Source organism: Pan troglodytes, chromosome 19 (assembly GCF_028858775.2).
Source record: "Pan troglodytes isolate AG18354 chromosome 19, NHGRI_mPanTro3-v2.0_pri, whole genome shotgun sequence".
NCBI classification, from domain to species: domain Eukaryota; kingdom Metazoa; phylum Chordata; class Mammalia; order Primates; family Hominidae; genus Pan; species Pan troglodytes.
The window spans coordinates 35,264,958-35,284,116 of record NC_072417.2 but is presented as its reverse complement, the minus strand read 5'-3'; the positions used below and the strand labels follow the sequence as shown (position 1 = coordinate 35,284,116).

The 19,159-nt window shown below is 50.3% G+C and overlaps 1 protein-coding gene across 6 annotated transcripts in view; it reads left to right on the top strand.

Moving 5' to 3' along the window:
- The window catches only part of RHBDL3 (rhomboid like 3), a 59,490-nt gene extending 40,810 nt beyond the window's left edge, over positions 1-18,680 (top strand). For 5 of the 6 annotated variants that reach the window (XM_016932028.4, XM_016932027.4, XM_016932030.4 and 2 more), the window contains 2 exons: positions 10,061-10,121; positions 14,991-18,680. In XM_016932028.4, coding sequence (XP_016787517.1) covers positions 10,061-10,121; positions 14,991-15,262 — 333 coding nt within the window. In that variant the 3' untranslated portion in view covers positions 15,263-18,680. The remainder of the gene's footprint in view (positions 1-10,060; positions 10,122-14,990) is intronic. The other variant, XM_054670056.2, reaches the window with a different exon arrangement.
- The last annotated feature ends 479 nt before the right edge of the window (positions 18,681-19,159 follow it).

The following is a 19,159-nucleotide window of genomic DNA, read 5'->3' as shown; positions in this document are numbered from 1 at the left end:
GGGAGGCGGAGGTTGCAGTGAGCCGAGATCGCACCACTGCACTCCAGCCTGGGTGACAGAGCGAGACTCCGTCTCAAAAAAAACAGTTGTTCCCCTATCCCAGTCTGTCATGGGAGGGGGGCACCACTCCATTTCTCACCCTCTGCCTTTTCCTGAAAGGTAGTACAGTGTGATAGTGAAGAACATGGTCTTTGGAGCCAGTCAGCCTAGGTCTAAATCCCTGCTACACTCTGGGCAAATTACTTAACTGCTTTGCACCTCACTTTCTACATCTGTGAAATGGAATGGGAGCTGGGCACAGTGGCTCAGGACTGTAATCCCAGCACTTTGAGGGGCTGAGGTGGGCAGATTGCATTGAGTTCAGGAGTTCAAGACCAGCCCAGGCAACATGGCGAAACTCCATCTCTATAAAAAATACAAAAATTAGCTGGGCACGGTGGTGCATGGCTATAGTCCCAGCTACTCCAGAGGCTGTGGCTGGAGAATCGGTTGAGCCTGGGAAGCAGAGGTTACAGTGAGCAGAGATTGCACCACTGCACACCAGCCTGGGAAACAGAGTGAGACCCTGTCTCAATTTAAAGAAAAGAAAAGAAAAGAAATGGAATGATATACAGTAAATGAAATAAAGTGCAAATAACCACCTATATAAATGTAAATTTAATTTCCTTCTCCTGACAGAAGAGGCCAGGATGGGGTCAGACTAGACAAAGCCTTGAAGGCCAGAAATTGGGATCTGATAGTCTTAGAGGATATCAAAATCCTTTTTGTGGAGGCGGTCTGAAGTCTGAAGGCTGATGGAGGAGTCAGTGGCTAACCCTGCCCAATCCCTCTGCTGGCCTGGGAGCCTCTGGGTCTTACTTGTCTATTTCCCAGTACCTGGCATATGGCTGGGAGCATGGTAGATGGTGCCCACTAGATTTTAGTGAATGAAGGAAGGAAGGCATAGCTTTTCTTTGGGGTCCTCCTGTTCTCACCCACTCCTCCATCAGTGTCTTCACCCACGTGGCAGATGTTTGAATGCTCAATGATCACAGTGCACAGGGCTTGGCGTTCCTGAATTATCCCATGTTTTTCTTCCTTATCAATCTCTCTGTCACCCACCCTGCTCCCAACCCTGTCCCTTTTGTTCTCATCAAAATGCCCATTGTACATTGAGCAAGAGAAGAAAGAGCACAAGAGGGAGGGGAAAAGAAAGGAAGAGAGGGGGAGAGGTAGACAGACACTGAGTACCTGCCTATACTTGCTACTGGCCTGAATTTTGGCACCTTCAGGTGAGTGCTCAGAGAGAGGCTGCGGGTGTTGGGAAACGTGGAACGGTGAGCCTCTCAGTGTGTGTGTGCAGGTGTGTTTGCACATGCACACACTTCAGTTTGTTGAAAACCTGAGTGCATGGGCTGCCTCCCATGGCCTTTTTAAATGGGTCATTCTGTATCAGTGCCACATCTTTCCCCAGACACAGCTTTTCCTCTGAATTCTGCCTCCTCCACTCCCCCCTCCCCCTGCCCCAATTCCTTTCAGTAGGGGAAGGAAATGCTAACCTCCTCCCTCCCATTCCGCCCAAGACTTGTATGTGTGTAGGGGTGATGAACAAGCTCAACTGAAAGAGAACACAGGGAGGAAGAAGCACGCTGGCGTTCATAACGATGCCCTGTTCCCACCCTCTTCCCCACCTCATGGGAAACAGCTCTGATGGCCCAGAAGTTCCCATGGTGAAGGCAGACCACTGAAGGACCATGGAGTAGGGCATGTTTGTCGAGAGAGGTGTGAGAGCAGTTTTGTTCCAGTTGATGCTTCTCTCTGTCAAGTAGCCCATGGCCTGCCGCTGTGGAGATGAGCAGCCTCATCTGAGAGCCCCGTGCTTTCCAGAAGCAAACGGCTTTCCTTGGCCAACTGGGAGCTGTGCAGTCCCCAGAGCATGACACATGGGGAGCCCTTCTCCAGGAGGTTGTGTGGGTTGGGCGCGCTGGCTCACACCTGTAATCCCAGCACTTTGGGAGGTCAACACAGGCAGATCACTTAAGCCCAGGAGTTCAAGACCAGCCTGGGCAACATCTCTACCCATCTCTACCAAAAATACAAAAAATTATCCTGGTGTGGTGTCATGCACCTGTGGTTCCAGCTACTCTGGAGGCTGAGGTGAGATCACCTGTGGTTCCAGCTACTCTGGAGGCTGGCTGAGATCACCTGAGCCAGAGAGTCAGCGGGCAGTGAGCTGAGATTGCATCACTGCACTCCAGCCAGGGCAACAGAGTGAAGCCCTGTCTCAAAAAAAAGAAAGAAAGAAAGTTATGTGGTGTTTATTGACAATGAAAGAAAACTCATCGTCTCATTAAAAAGGCTGGTTTATCTTTGTCAAGAGGCTACCTTTACTCAAATTAGTTCAATGCTAAGCAGTTCAGAGATGCGTTGGGTCGACCCATATGAAATGGCCCTTTCTGGCTGGGCACAGTGGCTCACGCCTGTAATCCCAGCACTTTGGGAGGCCAAGGCGGGTGGATCACGAGGTCAGGAGTTCAAGACCAGCCTGACCAACATGGTGAAACCCCGTTTCTACTAAAAACACCAAAATTAGCCAGGTGTGGTGGTACGTGCCTATAATCCCAGCTACTCAGGAAGCTGAGGCAGTAGAATCACTTGAACCTAGGAGGCAGAGGTTGCAGTGAGCCGAGATCACACCATTGCACTCTAGCCTGGGTGACAGAGAGAGAGACCCTGTCTCAAAAAAAAAATTGCCCTTTCTATGGGCCATCAGCATTTGAATATTGGCAAATTCATATGGTTCTACCTAATAGATATACTATTGTTTTCAGCTTCAAAATGAAGGTTTGGAGAGTGAGTGTGTGTGTGTGTGTGTGTGTGTGTGTGTGTGTGTGTGTGTGAGAGAGATACACAGTAAAGTACCTCATCAGAACTAAAAGTAGAAAAAGCATGGACTTGGGCTGGGCGCGGTGGCTCATGCCTGTAATCCCGGCACTTTGGGAGGGCGAGGCAGGCGGATCAACTGAGGTTGGGGGTTTGCGACCAGCCTGACCAACATGGAGAAACCCCGTCTCTACTAAAAATACAAAATTAGCTGGGTGTGGTGGTGCATACCTGTAATCCCAGCTACTCGGGAGGCTGAGGCAGGAGAATTGTTTGAACCCAGGAGGTGGAGGTTGTGGTGAGCCGAGATCACGCCATTGCACTCCAACCTGGGCAACAAGAGCGAAACTCTGTCTCAAAAAAGGAAAGAAAAAGCATGGACTTGAGAGAAAATCCACATTTGAGTACCAATGTCACCATCTTAATAGCTATGAGTCTATTACTCAACTTCTTGGAGCCCCAGTTGTCTCATCTGTAATCCCATCTTCACAAAACAGTTGTTTGGGAGATGAGAAAATGGACAAAATATTTCAACAAAAGATCTGGAATGCAAAAAGCCCTATAATCAATACTTCTTTTTTTTTTTTTTTTTTTGAGACAGGGTTTCGCTGTGTCACCCAGGCTGGAGTACAGTGGCACGATCTCAGCTCACTGCAACCACCACCTCCTGGGCTCAAGCGATCCTCTTGCCTCAGCCCCCCGAGTAGCTGGGACCACGGGCTCGTGCCACCATGCCTAGCTAACCATGTTGCCCAGGCTGGTCTCGAACTCCTGAACTCAAGTGATCCACCCATCTCAGCCTCCCAAAATGCTGGGATTACAGGCGTGAGCCACCATGCCCCGCCAAGACTTCTTATTTTAAACACTAGAAATATACAGATACACCTAATTGAATAATTTATTAATTGCCTCCTGCTGGCCAGAGTTCCATTTTTTAATCTACAAGATATTTACTTACACTTCGCTCTGTATGATTGATGTTTTCCCAAAATGTTTGAGGTCTGAATTTTCACAAACTGAACCACATTGTCAAAGCACAAGGGAAGATGGTTGCCTAACAGACACTAAAGATTTCTGTTATAAAGTTTACTTTATTGGCCGGGCGTGGTGGCTCATGCCTGTAATCCCTGCACTTTGGGAGGCCAAGGCGGGCAGATCACGAGGTCAGGAGATCAAGACCATCCTGGCTAATACGTGAAACCCCATATCTACTAAAAAATACAAAAAACTGGCTGGCGCGGTGGCTCATGCCTGTAATCTCAGCACTTTGGGAGGCTGAGGCAGGCGGATCACGAGGTCAGGAGTTCGAGACCAGCCTGGCCAATATGGGTGAAACCCCATCTCAACTAAAAATACAAAAATTAGGTGGGCATGGTGGCAGGTGCCTGTAGTCCCAGCTACTCAGAAGGCTGAGGCAGAAGAATCGCTTGAACTCGGGAGGCGGAGGTTGCAGTGAGCCAAGATCGTGCCACTGCACTCCAGCCTGGGCGACAGAGCAAGACTCCGTCTAAAAAAAAAAATACAAAAAATTAGCCAGGTGTGGTGGCGGGCACCTGTGGTCCCAGCTACTCAGGACGCTGAGGCAGGAGAATGGCTTGAAACTGGGAGGCAGAGCTTGCAGTGAGCTGAGATCACACCACTGCACTTCAGCCTGGGCGACAGAGCGAGACTCCGTCTAAAAAATATATATATATATAAAAATTAGCCAGGCGTGGTGGCGGGCACCTGTGGTCCCAGCTACTCAGGACGCTGAGGCAGGAGAATGCCTTGAAACTGGGAGGCAGAGCTTGCAGTGAGCTGAGATCACACCACTGCACTTCAGCCTGGGCGACAGAGTCAGGCTCCATCTCAAAAAAAAAAAAAAAAAAAAAGGTTTACTTTATTAAGGAAAAATATTTTTGTAGGACAAAGAATCAACTCCCTAATTTATCTGCGTCATGCTTTCACATTCCCTGTGTTGGGTTTTCTTGAAGTCATTTCACAAGAAACCGTTTCTACCAGGGATAGATATAGAAAGCTGTATTGGAATGGAAGCTCCCTGCCTGGCTTTCAGCCTCTGCACTCTTAACCCGTTTGGGTGAGCAAGATGCTGAGGGGACTGGTTACCAACTTGTTCGCTGTGGGTGAGTACTATCTCACTCTTTGAGGCTCTGGGAGAATGAAATTAAAGGGCCTGCAAAAGGTTTGTATTCCCCAAAGATCTGCAGGCTTTCCAGCTTTTATAGCAGCAGCAGTGCTGGCTGCATGTGAGATTTTTTTTCTTCTCTCCCGTTGTTTCAGTGCACTGATTTTATTGGCGGGAATATTGGATTAGGGAAGTAAGGCAGCTGGTTGGAAGCGGGGACTCTCTAGTTTAACCCCTCGGCTGCTGGGAGGCAGGTCATATTTACTGGCGTTTTTTCGCTCCATTTGTGGGCAGCTGGGACAGACGGCACAGGCACATGGAATGTGACCTCTGAAGTGTGGGTGGACAGAGCCCTGGACCAGGAGCCCAGTCAGCTCACCATTCACTCACTGTGACCTTGAACCAGCCCTCCTGAATCCTCAGTTTCTTCTTCCCTAAAGTGTGCGGCAGAGGGATGGACTGGATCAGCTTGGCAGGCTCCAGGGCTTTCAGGGTCCAGGCAGATGTTGTAAACCCATAAAGCGGGCCTGGGAGGTGCTGTGGCAAAACTGGAGTCATTCAGATTCAGATTTTTTCAAGCCACTCTGCAGGGCAAACTCCCCGTCTTTGTCTCAGGTCAAGATACTGTCACACATTTAGATGATGCCTACTGTGTGCCAGGCAGTGGTCTCAGTGCTTTACATATATTAATTCATTTCATTCTCACAACCACCTGATGAGGTGGGGAACTGAGATAAGGGGCAGTTGTTATCTCAAATTCACAAATGAAAACGACAGAGAAGAAGGAATTCTGAGCCACCCCACTGATGGCCAACCAGGCCAAAAATAAGGATGGCGCATTTAACATCTATCTCAGATAGGGCCCAGGAGGGGCATGGAGGCAGGAGACCTCAGATAAAGGAGAGAGCTGTCCATACATTCTAACTTACTTTGTTTGCCTGATATTATCACTCAGGACATAGTGAAAGAGACATTGTCTTCAGATAAGATATTCACTTAGGCCAGGCTTGGTGGCTCACGGCCTACAATCCCAGCACTTTGGGAGGCCGAGGAAGGTGAATTGCTTGAGCCCAGGAGTTCTGAACCAGCCTGGGCAACATAGGGAGACCCCATCTCTACAAAAAATTTAAAAATTAACCGGGTGTGGTACAGTCTGCCTACAGTCCCAGCTAGTTGGGAGGCTGAGGTGGGAGGATCACTTGAGCCCAGAAGGTCAAGGCTGCAGTGAGTCGTGATCATGCCACTTCACTCCAGCCTGGGCAATAGAGTAAGACCCTGTCTCAAAAGGAAAAAAAAGAAAAATAATAAGATACTTACTCAGAGGGGGCCGAGCACAAATGGCTCATGCCTGTAATCCCAGCACTTTTTGTTTTGTTGTTGTTTTGAGACAGAGTCTCACCCTTTGCCCAGGCTGGAGTGCAGTGGCGCAATATCGTCTCACTGCAGCCTCCACCTCCCAGGTTCAAGCAATTCTTGTGCCTCAGCCTCCAGAGTAGCTGGGGTTACAGGCATGTACCACCACACCCAGCTAATTCTTTTATATGTTTAGTAGAGATGGGGTTTTGCTGTTTGCCAGGCTGGTCTTGAGCTCCTGGCCTCAAGTGATCCGCCTGCGTCAGCCTCCCAAAGTGCTGGGATTACAGGCCTGAGCCACCACACCTGGCCTGTTGTTTTTGAGAAAGGGTCTCACTCTGTTGTCCAGGCCAGAGTGTGCTGGTGCAATTTCAGCTCACTGCAACCTCCACCTCCTGGGCTCAAGCGATCATCCCACCTCAGCCTCCTGAGTAGCTGGCACTACAAGTGCACACCACCACGCCCAGCTAATTTTTTATAGAGGCAGGGTTTCGCCATGTTGCCCATGCTGGTCTCGAACTCTCAGGCTCAAGCATTCCTCCTGCCTTGGCCTCTCCCAAAGCACTGGGATTACAGGCGTGAGCACCTAGCCTGTAATCCCAGCACTTTGGGAGGCCGAGGCTGGAGGACCACTTGAGGCCAGGAGTTCAAGACCAACCTGACAACATAGTGAAGTTCCATATCTACAAAAAATAAAAAATTTAGCCAGATGTGGTGGCACATGCCCATAATCCTAGCTACCTGGGAAGCTGGGGCAGGAGGATTACTTGAGCCCAGGAGTTTGAGGCTGCAGTGAGCTATGATTGCATTGCTGCATTCCAGCCTGGTTGGCAGAGTGAAACCCTGTCTCTTAAAAAGAAAAAGTCTTCTGTACTTTTGCTTTTAATTGTGATAAATGTACATACCATAAAATGTACCATCTTAAAGTATACAGTTACATTTTAAATGTACAGTTCAATGGCATTAAGTACATTCATACGTTCACATTGTACAATCATCGCCATCTGTCTCCAGAACTCTTTTCATCTTACAAAACTGAAACTCTGTACCCATTAAACAATGACTCCCCACCCCCTCCTCCCTCCAGCCCCTGGCAACCACCATTCTACTTTCTGTCTCCATGAATTTAATTACTCTATACTTCATCTAAGTGGAATCATACAGTATTTAGCTTTCTGTGACTGCATTATTTCACTTAGCATAAGGTCCTCCAGGTTTATTCATGCTGTAACATGGGTCAGAATTCCCTCCTTTTTTTTTTTTTTTTTTTTGAGACGAGTCTCGCTCTGTCGTCCAGGCTGGAGTGCAGTGGTGTGATCTCGGCTCACTGCAAGCTCTGCCTCCCGGGTTCACGCCATTCGCCTGCCTCCAGAGTAGCTGGGACTACAGGCACCTGCCACCATGCCCGGCTAATTTTTTTGTATTTTTAGTAGAGACGGGATTTCACCATGTTAGCCAGGATGGTCTCGATCTCCTTTGACTTTCTGATCCGTCCGCCTCGGCCTCCCAAAGTGCTGGGATTATAGGCATGAGCCACCGCCTTTTTAAGGCTGAATTGTATTCCATTGTATGTATATATCAGCAGGTGACAATGTTATCCTGCCATCTGCTTCTTAGCTTGGAACATGAAGATTAGTGAAGATTAGACTTTCTACCTAAAAAGGGAAGGCAGGTGGCTCACCTCACCTTCTGTGAAGAAGGGGTGGCCGGTCAGTGAGGAAGAGTCAGGGAAGGGAGGAGGTGGGCAAGAAACCAAATATATAGACATATGTATGTATATTTCATGTATCCATCCATCCATGGACACTGGGGTGGCTTCCGTGTCTTGCCTATGGTGAATAATGCTGCTATGAACATGGGTATCACTTTTTTTTATTTTTATTTTTTTTGAGACGGAGTCTGGCTCAAGTGATCCACCCGCCTCGGCCTCCCAAAGTGCTGGGATTACAGGCATGAGCCACCACGCCCAGCCGGGTATCACCTTTAAGGGAGAATTGAAATCCATGGAGGGGACATTATAGGGAAGGAAAGCCTGGCAAACAACAGCAAGAAGAACCGTTAGGGGTGAGAGCCCTTCCCAGGGCTCCCAGGGAGACAGGGAGCACCCCATCACGTGGGCTGGAGGGCCATCTTGTTGGCTACTTGGCAGTGGGTGTCCGCCTTTGGGAAGAGATGTCCCATTAGATGGTTCCCAAGTTTCTTCCCATCCTAGGGTTTCAGCTTGAAGGGGGTCTGCGGTGCCCACCATCCGCTAACTGAGCCCGCTCAGATTGGGTCGCTAGATTCAGGGGAGGGCACTGACTCCTGTTTTCTTCCTCGTCTCCTGGCAAGGCTCCTCTGTGGGCAGACACCAGCAGATGACACCGATATCCTGCCATCTGCTTCCTAGCATGGAACATGTCGGCAAGCGAAGACAGGCTTTCCACCTAAAGCGGGACCGCAGGTGGCCCACACTTCACTTTCTGTGAAGAAGGGGTTGCTGGTCAGTGAGGAAAGAGGGGGAGAAGGGAGGAGGTGGGCAAGAACTGAAGGCTGTGAGGATTTCCCCCTCTTTGGCATCTGCTCTGTGTCCTGCTTGCTTGACTGAAGCGTTCATAGATGTTAGTGTCCATGCCAGTGTTCAGGGCCTCTGTAAAGTTACACGGATGTTCCTGCAACCTCAAAGAAGTGCCAGACGTGCCCCCGAGCTGGGCCTGGGCCAGGCAGCAAAGGCAGATTGGGTGGTGGGAGGGGACCAAAGTCCCCTGGTTGTGCCCTCCTTCCCTGGGGCTTATGTGTTCCAGGAAGATTCCGGGCTTATTTCTGTGCACGCGCACCTCTGTATAAATGGAATAGTGCTTTGAATGCACTGCAGGAGTGCCTCTCAAAGGAATCCTGTGGTGAAGTCTTTTGTAAAGTGAAAAGTCCTTTTGTAAAGCGAATAATTGTACTGTTTATCTGCTTTGGAGGTTCCGAGTTTTCCAAGATTCTCAGGGGAGAGAGGGAGTTGTTTGAAGGCCACCTGGCCCACCCCCTCTCCAGTATCTGATTCTCCTCTGGAGCATCCTTTCCGAGTGACGTGAAACCCCCGATGGTTGGGAAACTCACGAAGCCTGCAAGACGGACCATTCTATCTCTGGAGAGCTCTGCTTACTAGAAATGGAAACTTACTCTGAGCTAAAAAGTCTCTCTCTGAAGTTTTCATCCATTGCATCTTCTGCTTGCAGGTTACACTGAATTGAATGTGCCCTTTCCTTGTGTTGACTCATTTGATATTTGACAACAATGAACTTGACCCCTGAGTCCCCTCTTTTTTGAGCTAAAAGATCCTGGCTTCCCCATTCATTCCTCATTTGCAGGATTTTGAGCTCTTTTATCATCCTGATGGTTCTGTCTTGACTTTGCTTGGTTGGCTCTCCTGCATCCTTTGCAACCATGGAGCTCAGCAGTAAATGCAGCTCTGAGATGTTCTCTGTCCATGTTGAGGAGACAGGGCCTCTCCTCTTCCTAGATCTGGAGTCCCTTCCTCTTGTTAGTCCAGCTCAAGAACTCTTATGACAGGAGTAAACTTGCTGTTGCCTAAAATCTCAAAGCCATGTGGTGTGTTCTGCTACTAAGCCACAACCCTCTCATTCAGGACTTCACGGAGATCCTTATTTTAATGTCAGGTTTTCTTAAGCAAGACACACCGGCAGAAGAGTGGTCTAATCTGGAACTGACTGAACTCTCCTTTTTCCCTAGAACTGGTCAGGCATGAAGTGCCAGTTCAAGCTGCTGCGGATGGCTGTGGCCCTTATCTGTAGTAAGTACTGATGGGGCGCTGGGGGACCAAAGCCTGGCACCAGGCCCTGGGGTTCAAAGATGGCACAGTTCCTGCCCTTCACGGGCTTGTGGTCAAGAAAAAAAAGTGGGACATGTCAATGGTGTGCAAAAAAGTAGGGATATTGTGAGAGCTGTCTGTCCTGCTGTGCTGCTTCGTAACCGTTCATCTTTTATTTATTTATCTATTTTTAAAAATTATATTTTCATCTTTTTTTTTTGAGACAGGGTGTCTCCCTCTGTCATCCAGGCTGCAGTGCAGTGGCACAATCATAGCTCACTGCAGCATCAGACTCCTGCCTGGGCTCCGGTGATCCTCCCTCTTCAGCCTCCCAAATAGCTGGGACTACACATGTGTGGGTCCATGCCTGGCTGTTTAAAATTTTTGGCAGAGATGGGGGTCTTGCCATGTTGCCCAGGCTGGTGTTGAACTCCTGGGCTCAAGCAATCCTCCTGCCTTGGCCTCTCAAGTTGCTGGGATTACAGGTGTGAGTCACCACGCCCGGCATTTTATTTTATTTTATTTTATTTTTATTTTATTTAATTTTATTTATTTTATTTAATTTTATTTTTGAGATGGAGCCTCCCTCTGTCGCCCAGGCTAGAGTGCAGTGGTGTGATCTCAGCTCACCACAACCTCCACCTCCCGGGTTCAAGTGATTTCTCCTGTCTCAGCCCCCCAAGTAGCTAGAATTACAGGCACGTGCCACCACGCCCAGCTACTTTTTTGTATTTTTTGTAAAGACGGGGTTTCACCATGTTGGCCAGGCTGGTCTCAAACTCCTGACCTCAGGTGATCTGCCCGCCTTGGCCTCCCAAAGTGCTGGGATTACAGGCATGAGCCACCATGCCTGGCCCCAGCCTATTTTTTCATCTTTTTATTGACATATAATATGCAAACAGAAAAGTGCTTAAGGACCAGCACCCAGATCAAGACAAATAACTTCCTAACCTTTTTGGTCATGGAACTGATCCTTTGAGATCCCCTGTTGAAAGTCCAAGACCCTGTCGCCAGAAAAATACATATATGTGCACTCATGTGCATACACACATATATCAAAAGCTGCAGTTTTAGCAGGTTCGCAAACTGTAACTAGTCCAAGAACCCCTAGGAACAAGATGTCTTCAGGGCCCTAGTTGGGAGAGCTCAGTTCTACCTACAGAGGTCATTCTGAGTGTTAGAGGCAAGCAGGTGTCCACCGAGTAAACACGGTGTAAGAGGACATTTCAGGCAAAGCTGCAGCCTGAACTAACATATAGATGGGTGAAGGGTCATGGCCAGTGAGTTGGTTAGCAAAACCAAGAAATTCGTTTTGGGATTGTGTGTGATTTTGATCAGAGATAAAGTTAGTGAAATAGTATGAGTCAGATTGTTAAGGGCTTTAAATGCTAAGAAAAGAAAATGTACTTCACTTTGCGTTCCCTGGGATCCCACTGGAGGGCTTTCAACAAGAGAGTTATTGATGGATAACCAGAGTTTTAGAAAACCAGTCAGGCTGCAGTGTGGAGAATAGATTGTGGGGACAAGGGGGATAAGACCAAAGACCAAAGGCCAAAGGGCTCTTTCTGAGATCGAAAGAGATGAGTCTGAACAGAAGCAATGGAGGTAGGGGTCGGGCTGTGTGGCTGACGCCTGTAATCCCAGCACTTTGGGAGGCCAAGGTGGGAGGATCGCTTGAGCCCAGGAGTTTAAGACCAGCCTTGGCAATATAGCAAGACCTTGTCTCTACAAAAAAAAAAAAACAAAAAAAACAAAAAAATTAGCCCGGCATGGTGGCTTGCACCTGTAGTCCTAGCTCCTTAGACTGAGGCAGGAAGATCTCTTGAGCCTAGGAGTTCAATACCAGCCTGGGCGATACAGCAAGACCCTGTCTCCACACACACACACACACACACACACAAATTAAAAATTAGCCAGGCATGGTGGCTTATGTCTATAGTCCTAGCCCAGGAGCTTGAGGCAGCAGTGAGCTATGATCATGCCACTGCACTTCAGCCTGTGTGACAGAGCGAGACCTTGCCTTAAAAAAAAAAAAAAAAGAAAAGAAAAGGCCGGGCGCAGTGGCTCATGCCTGTACTCCCAGCACTTTGAGAGGCCAAAGCGAGTAGATCACCTGAGGTCAGGAGTTTGAGACCAGCCTGACCAACATGGTGAAACCCTGTCTCTACTAAAAATACAAAAATTAGCCGGGCGTGGTGGCGCGTGCCTGTAATCCCAGTTACTCAGGAGGCTGAGGCAGGAGAATCCCTTGAACCTGGGAGGCGGAGGTTGCAGTGAGCCGAGATCATGCCACTGCACTCCAGCCTCAGGGACAGAGCGAGACGCGAGACTCTGTCTCAAAACAAAAACAAACAAACAAACAAAAAACAATGAGGATAGAAGAGGGAGTGAACGCATTTTCTCATCCAGTCCTCCAAACCCACCTAGAAAGGGTATTATTATTAGCTTAATTTATAGGTAGAAACTCCAGGCTCAGAGAGGTAGGTTCCTAGCCCAAGGTCACCCAGCTAAGAAGTGATAGAGCCAGAATTCAGAGCCAGCCTGTGCCATTTCAAATGTCCCACATGTTAGCCAAGCTAGACAGTAAGCACCTGGGCTTTCTCTGGGTCAGCCACCTGCTGTGTAGGTAAGAGGAAGACTGAGTCCGAACAAACCTGGGATGGAGGGTCAGGCCTGGGAGGGCTCCACTTCAATTCACGGAGGGTCAGGCCTGGGAAGGCTCCGCTTCAATTCACGTCCACCTTCCTTACTTCTTACCCCATGGCTTTCAAGAAATTGGGTCTGCCCCTGACCCTCTGTGGGTCTCTCTGGATCTGTTTCCTGGATGGGGCTGGAGATTCTCTCATCCCAGGAAGGAACTTCCAGCCTTAAAACCTGAGGACTCCTTGAGTCAGGGCATTAGGGTGCAGTGGGGTGGCAGTGGGTGTGGCATAGCTTCTGCGTCTGCTTAGGCTCTGAGTTTGTTCGTTTTTGAGGAAGGAAAGAGAAGCATGAGTTTTGTTGTTTAAAAAAAAAAAAAATCCGGCCAGACGCGGTGGCTCACGCTTGTAATCCCAGCACTTTGGGAGGCCGAGGCGGACGGATCACGAGGTCAGGAGATAGAGACCATCCTGGCTAACACGGTGAAACCCCGTCTCTACTAAAAATACAAAAAATTAGCCGGGTGTGGTGGCACTCGCCTGTAGTCCCAGCTACTGGGGAGGCTGAGGCAGGAGAATGGCGTGAACCCGGGAGGCGGAGCTTGCAGTGAGCCGAGATCGCACCACTGCACTCCAGCCTGGGCAATAGAGCGAGACTCCGTCTCAAAAAAAAAAAAAAAAAGTCTAACCGTAAGCATCATAAAAACTAAAATGCTGTATCGGAGTTGGAGACCATCATCTTTCATACCTCCTTTATCAAACCCTGGACCTGGGGAGCCAAGGCTGGAAGGCTGTCCCAGGGCAGGAGTGGGAGAGCGGAGGGCGGAGGGTCGGTCCCTGGATGCGCCTTTTCTGCCATCTATCGGCCATCCTTGGAGTTGCAGGGCTCAGCCCAGAAGGCTGGGCAACCCCAAGGGAAATGAAGGTCCCTGGAGGTTCTGGCACCCCCTGCAGTGGTTAGGGTGGAGAGAAGTGCCCTGGCTCATTAACTGGTAGCTAAATAGGTATAAAATTCCCCTCAAAGGGCTTTATTTCAGTGTCAAATTTGCCTTGGTTTTCTCATCTGTAAAATGGGAATAAGAATACCTACCCTCAGTGTTCTTTTGGTAGTGGATAATGGGATGGCAGTTTCCTAGTGCCCGTCCTTTCAAGAGACTCATCCCCACTTGACTGGCTGACGCAAGAAGTTCACACAAGAAGCGTGGATTGGTGATCAGGATGAAGGCATCTTAGAATCTGTTACGGGTCGGTGTGGTGGCTCATGCCTATAATCCTAGCACTGTGGGAGGCTGAGGCAGGAGACTCACTTGAGCCCAGGAGTTCAGGCCTGAGCAACATAGTAAGACCTCATCTCTACAAAAAAAAAAAAATTTTTTTTAATTACCCAGATGTGGTGGTGGGTGCCTGTAGTCCCAGCTACTTGGGAGGCTGAGATGGGAGGATCACCTGAGCCCGGGAGGTTGAGGCTGAAGTGAGCTGTGATGGTGCCGCTGTACTCCCGCCTAGAGTGAGACCTGTGTCAACAAGAACAACAAAAAGAATCTGTTAAGGGGTCAATTCAGCAATTTGTTGGGGTCGGGGTTTTCTTTTTTTGTTTGTTTTTGAGACAGTCTTGCTCTGTCGCCCCGGCTGCAGCGCAGTAGTGCAATCACAGCTCACTGCAACCTCCACCTCCTGGGTTCAAGCAATTCTGCCTCAGCCTCCTGAGTAGTGGGATTACGGGAGCCCACCACCACACCCAGCTAATTTTTGTATTTTTAGTAGAGACTGGGTTTCACCATGTTGGCCAGGTTGGTCTCGAACTCCTGACCTCAGGTGATCCACCCGCCTCGGCCTCCCAAAGTGCTGAGATTACAGGTGTGAGCTGCCGCACCCGGCCAAATGTCACCTCTTTAGAGAGGTCTTGCATGACTCCCCGAGCTAAAGAATTTCCCTCCTTAAACCAGGCATTGCTTTTACATCACCTGTTTCCTCCCATAGATGTCTCTCTTCCTGAAATTATCTCATGTATGTAATTGCTTACTGGTTTATTGCTAGACCCTGTAAGCTCTGGGAGAACAGAGATTTGCCTGCCTCCTTCACTACTGTGTCCCCAGTGCAGAGAATGGTGCTTGGCCTAATAGGGAATGAATTCATGGGTGGGTGATGAAGTGAAGGCCCTCAGCCCCTGCTCAGGGCCCTCCTGTGACATCTCTGCTTCCTCCCCTTGCAGTGAGCATGGAGTTTGGGCGGGCCGTGTGGCTCCGCTTCCACCCGTCGGCCTATCCCCCGTGCCCTCACCCAAGCTTTGTGGCGCACTTGGGTGGCGTGGCCGTGGGCATCACCCTGGGCGTGGTGGTCCTGAGGAACTACGAGCAGAGGCTCCAGGACCAGTCACTGTGGTGGATTTTTGTGGCCATGTACACCGTCTTCGTGCTGTTCGCCGTCTTCTGGAACATCTTTGCCTACACCCTGCTGGACTTGAAGCTGCCGCCTCCCCCCTGAGGGCTGGAGGCCCAAGGTCGGGGAGGGGAGGGAAAAGCAGCACCCACAGGGAGCGCCTGCGAGGTTTCTTCTCATCACCAGCTCAGCTAGGCCGGGCAGACAAGGACAGAAGACTCTGGGCCACTGTAATGTTTGTGTTTAGATTTGGACACACAGTGGAGACCCTTTTCTGAAAGGCACCTGGCGGAGGAGTTGATGTGGCTGCTGTCGTTTTTCTCGGCTGCTCTGATGACATCGGGCCAGGGTGAAGGTCTGGGGTGGGGTGTGAGAGTGGCCCTCCCTCACCTGGGCTGGGCTTCTTCCATGGGGCCAGGGGGTGCCCCCTCACTGCTGCGGATTGAGCAGCAGCTTCTTCCTCCTCCTCTACCCTCAGAGACCCTAAGAGACATGGGAAGGCTCGAAGGTTGTTGCATCCAGGCATGGCCCCTCTCTAGCTCAGAGATAATTGCAGGCCATGTGGTGTCTCCTTGACACCTGCTGTGTCTGGGGCTCCAGTAAGAAGAGGGCCTACTGGACGTGTCAGCTGTGACCTGGCTGAAACCAGGGTGCCCTCCTGGGCTGGTTGGTGTGCACTGGGGCATGATCTGTTGTGCCTGGGTTGGGCAGAGCAGGGAGCCTGTAGGCTCTAGGACCCCTCTTGTGCTGGGGGTACCCAGTGAGAGGGACCCATGCAGGGGGAATAAACTTCATTCCAAGTTCCACCCTGGAGAAGACAGACCCAGGACCAGCTTCAGACTTCTCCCTCCCTTTCTTCCAGGATATTGGCATCTCACACGGGTGCCCCAGCCTCCATGCCCAGCCTTGTTTTAGGGTCTTTTTCTTTCCTTTTGCTGCCCTGACACTACTTTGTGCCTCTCTTTGGTTATGGAGACAGTGTTTTGAAACATTCATGCGTGTGTGTGTGTGCGTGTGTGTGTGTATGTGATGGGAAAGGTAACTGAGGCACGTCAGCGCCTGCAGAGAAGGCATGGAGGATGCAGGGGGCCCATGTGGGCATCCGTGAGAGGCAGGAGACCGTGGTGTGCTGTGGTTGCTGAGTGTCCTTGCTTTGACAAAGCCTGCCCCCTTCCTTCCCATCTCCTGTCCCTTCCACACCTGCCCCTGAGCATCACTGACCGGTGGCAGAATGGCCCTGCTGGAGGGAGAGCTCAAGCCCTCCAAGGATCCCTGGATGCTGAGGTTTGCCAGGTTCAGCTCTTGTTTCCCTCTGAGATGGCCTTCATATCCAAAAAGGTTCCATCCTATCTCCCTCAGGAGAGAAAGAGCTTTGGGGGCGCAAGAGAGGCTGGGGTAGGAATGCTGAGGCCATGTGTCCATTTAAGTTAGGGGGACAGGAGGCTACAGGAAGAGGAATTCCAATTTAGTTGGAAAACTTTGCCTCGGGAGAATTGTTGGGTGCATGGATGAACCTCAGAGGGAGGGCAGCCAGTAACCTCGGAGGCTTGGATGCGGGAGAGAACATGGTGGTTATCAAATCCACCCCACCCCATTACACAGGTGAGAAAACAAGATGGAGGGAATGACCCTCCTAACAGGAGCTGGTGCAGGCCCCGAATGGAGGGCATGAGGATGACCTTTGACAAAAGATGACACTCCCTTTATCATGCTCTTGGAATTCTCAACCACTGACAGCCCAGAAGAACAAAGAACGCCAGGCCTGGGAGGAGGCAGGGGGGCTGGGCGTGTCCAGAAACAGGGGCAGGAGTGTGGGAACGGTCTTCCTCCAGCCTCGTGCCCATCCCGGCCCTTGAGTGTAGCAGGGTCCAGGGTCAGTCAGGCCAGGCATTTGGGGTCTTGGGCCACAGTGGCTTCCCGTCCTGGTGACTACATGTAAATGGGCTCACTCACTCACTGGCAGGCGAGGCCCAGCCATACCGCATCTTGGCCCACTGCTAAATAGATTGCCCTGGCCTCATCCACATATGTAGTTCCCTAGGTCCTGCTCCCCTGCACCAGTGCCATGCTGAGGGCCGCAGCCTGTGGCACTGTGGGCCCACGCCTTTGGCGGTGTTGCTTCAGCCTGGGGCGTCTTGTGTGTGCCCTGCCTACCGTTCTCTGCCCTAGTGATAGAAAGATGTAGATGGAAGTCAGTGCCTCAGAGGAGGAGGCTCTGAGGCTGTGGAGCTGGGCTCAGGGAAGACCAGGGGAGGATGCAGAAGGAGTCAGGACATTGCTGCCTCTGCCTGGGCTGCAGCCGCACTAAGCTGAGCGATGAGGTCCTTTCCTGGAGGGATGGAGAATCCCCTCCAGATTCCTGTCCTGGTCCCTGGGGCTTCTGTGGTGTGGGTGGAATGAGCAGAGTGCCACCTCTGTCTGGTATGACCTGGAGAGGGAGCTTCCTCTCTCAGGGGTGAGAAAGCATTGAACTAGAAGACTCTAGAAATCCCTCGTAGAAGCACTCAGCTCCCTCGGGGACTCCCAGGGAAGCTTGTTACTGAGGACAGTGGAGGCGGAATCGTGTCTCCCACCATGTTAAGTGTGTCCTCTGCTGCCAAGGACCCTCGTCTACACCTTAGACCACCAGCCGCAGCTGTTCCCTGTCAGCACACCCACCTCCACCCCCTCTCCCAACCATGACTTCCAAGCGGGGCCGCAGGGTGGGGTCATAGGGTCACTTCACCTGACCCAGGCCTCTCCCCAGGTCAGGAGGCAGCTGTCTGGTCAGAGGAGTTCTCTTTGTGGCATCTGGCTTTCTCCTCAGCAGGTCCCACCACCCTCTCAGCAGCACTTCCCCATGGCCAAGGCTGGCCGTGTCCTCCGTGTCTCTTTCCTTGTCTGAGGTGGCTGCCAGCCCAGGGGGTGGTGTGTAAATCTTCAGGCTGGTGGAGGTAGGTTGGCCTTTTATCCACAGGATACAGAAACTGAAAGCTGGGGAATCCCCAAACAGCAGCCATAGACTCACTGGCTCTCATTAAACGGGAGAGGAATCACAGAAACTGGGGAAGGGAAAACAAACCTTCAAAGGAGAAATTTCGCTTTAATGACACCATTCATCATTCGTTTTTTAATTAGGAAAAGCTCCCTAATGAGGCTCTTTTGCCAGCTAATGACTCTCGATTTCCATGAGAACCATTCTTGCCCAGAGGATTAGGGGAGCCATTGCTCACCACGCCAGGATCTTCCCCCAGCGTCCAATTTAATTTGCAAATACGTAATGCAGATTCCCTGGGTGCCATGAAAGCCTTTCCTGGCATCATTCATGTTGCTCCCCGTGCTGGCTGGAAAGCACGGTTCTCCTCTGCCTTAAAAACAGTGCCCAACAGTGAACTGCCCCTCCGAGGACTTGAGTAAGTGGAAAAAACAAAACACAAACTGCAATGTTTGTTTCTAAGTATTTTTGTATTGTGTACATTCTGTATATTTTTGTTGTAACATATTATTTGAGCACAGATTCCATTAAAGATTTTTTTTTTTCCAAGCCATTGGTTATTCAGGAAGTGACCTGAAGGGCTGGCATTAGGGCCTGTTTCATCTGGGTCTGGGTCAGGATGGGTGGGAGAGGGTGAACAGCAGCGGTGGTGGATCTAGGATTTCTATAAAATACAGATTGGGGTATCAGTGCTTAGCACCAGTCTGTAGCTGTGTGCATCTTACTTAACTTTTCTCAAATCACTGAACTCTTTTGAGTGGTTGATGAAAGCTGTGATTTCTCTTCCCATAAAAATGTGTATGTAGGACGGGCATGGTGGCTCACGCCTGTAATCCCAGCACTTTGGGAGGCCGAGGCGTGTGGATCACCTGAGGTCAGGAGTTCAAGACCAGCCTGGCCAACATGATGAAACTCCGTCTGTACTAAAAATACAAAAAATTAGCTGGGTGTGGTGGCGCACGCCTGTAATCCCAGCTACTCAGGAGGCTAAGGCAAGAGAATCGCTTGAACCATGGAGGCAGAGGTTG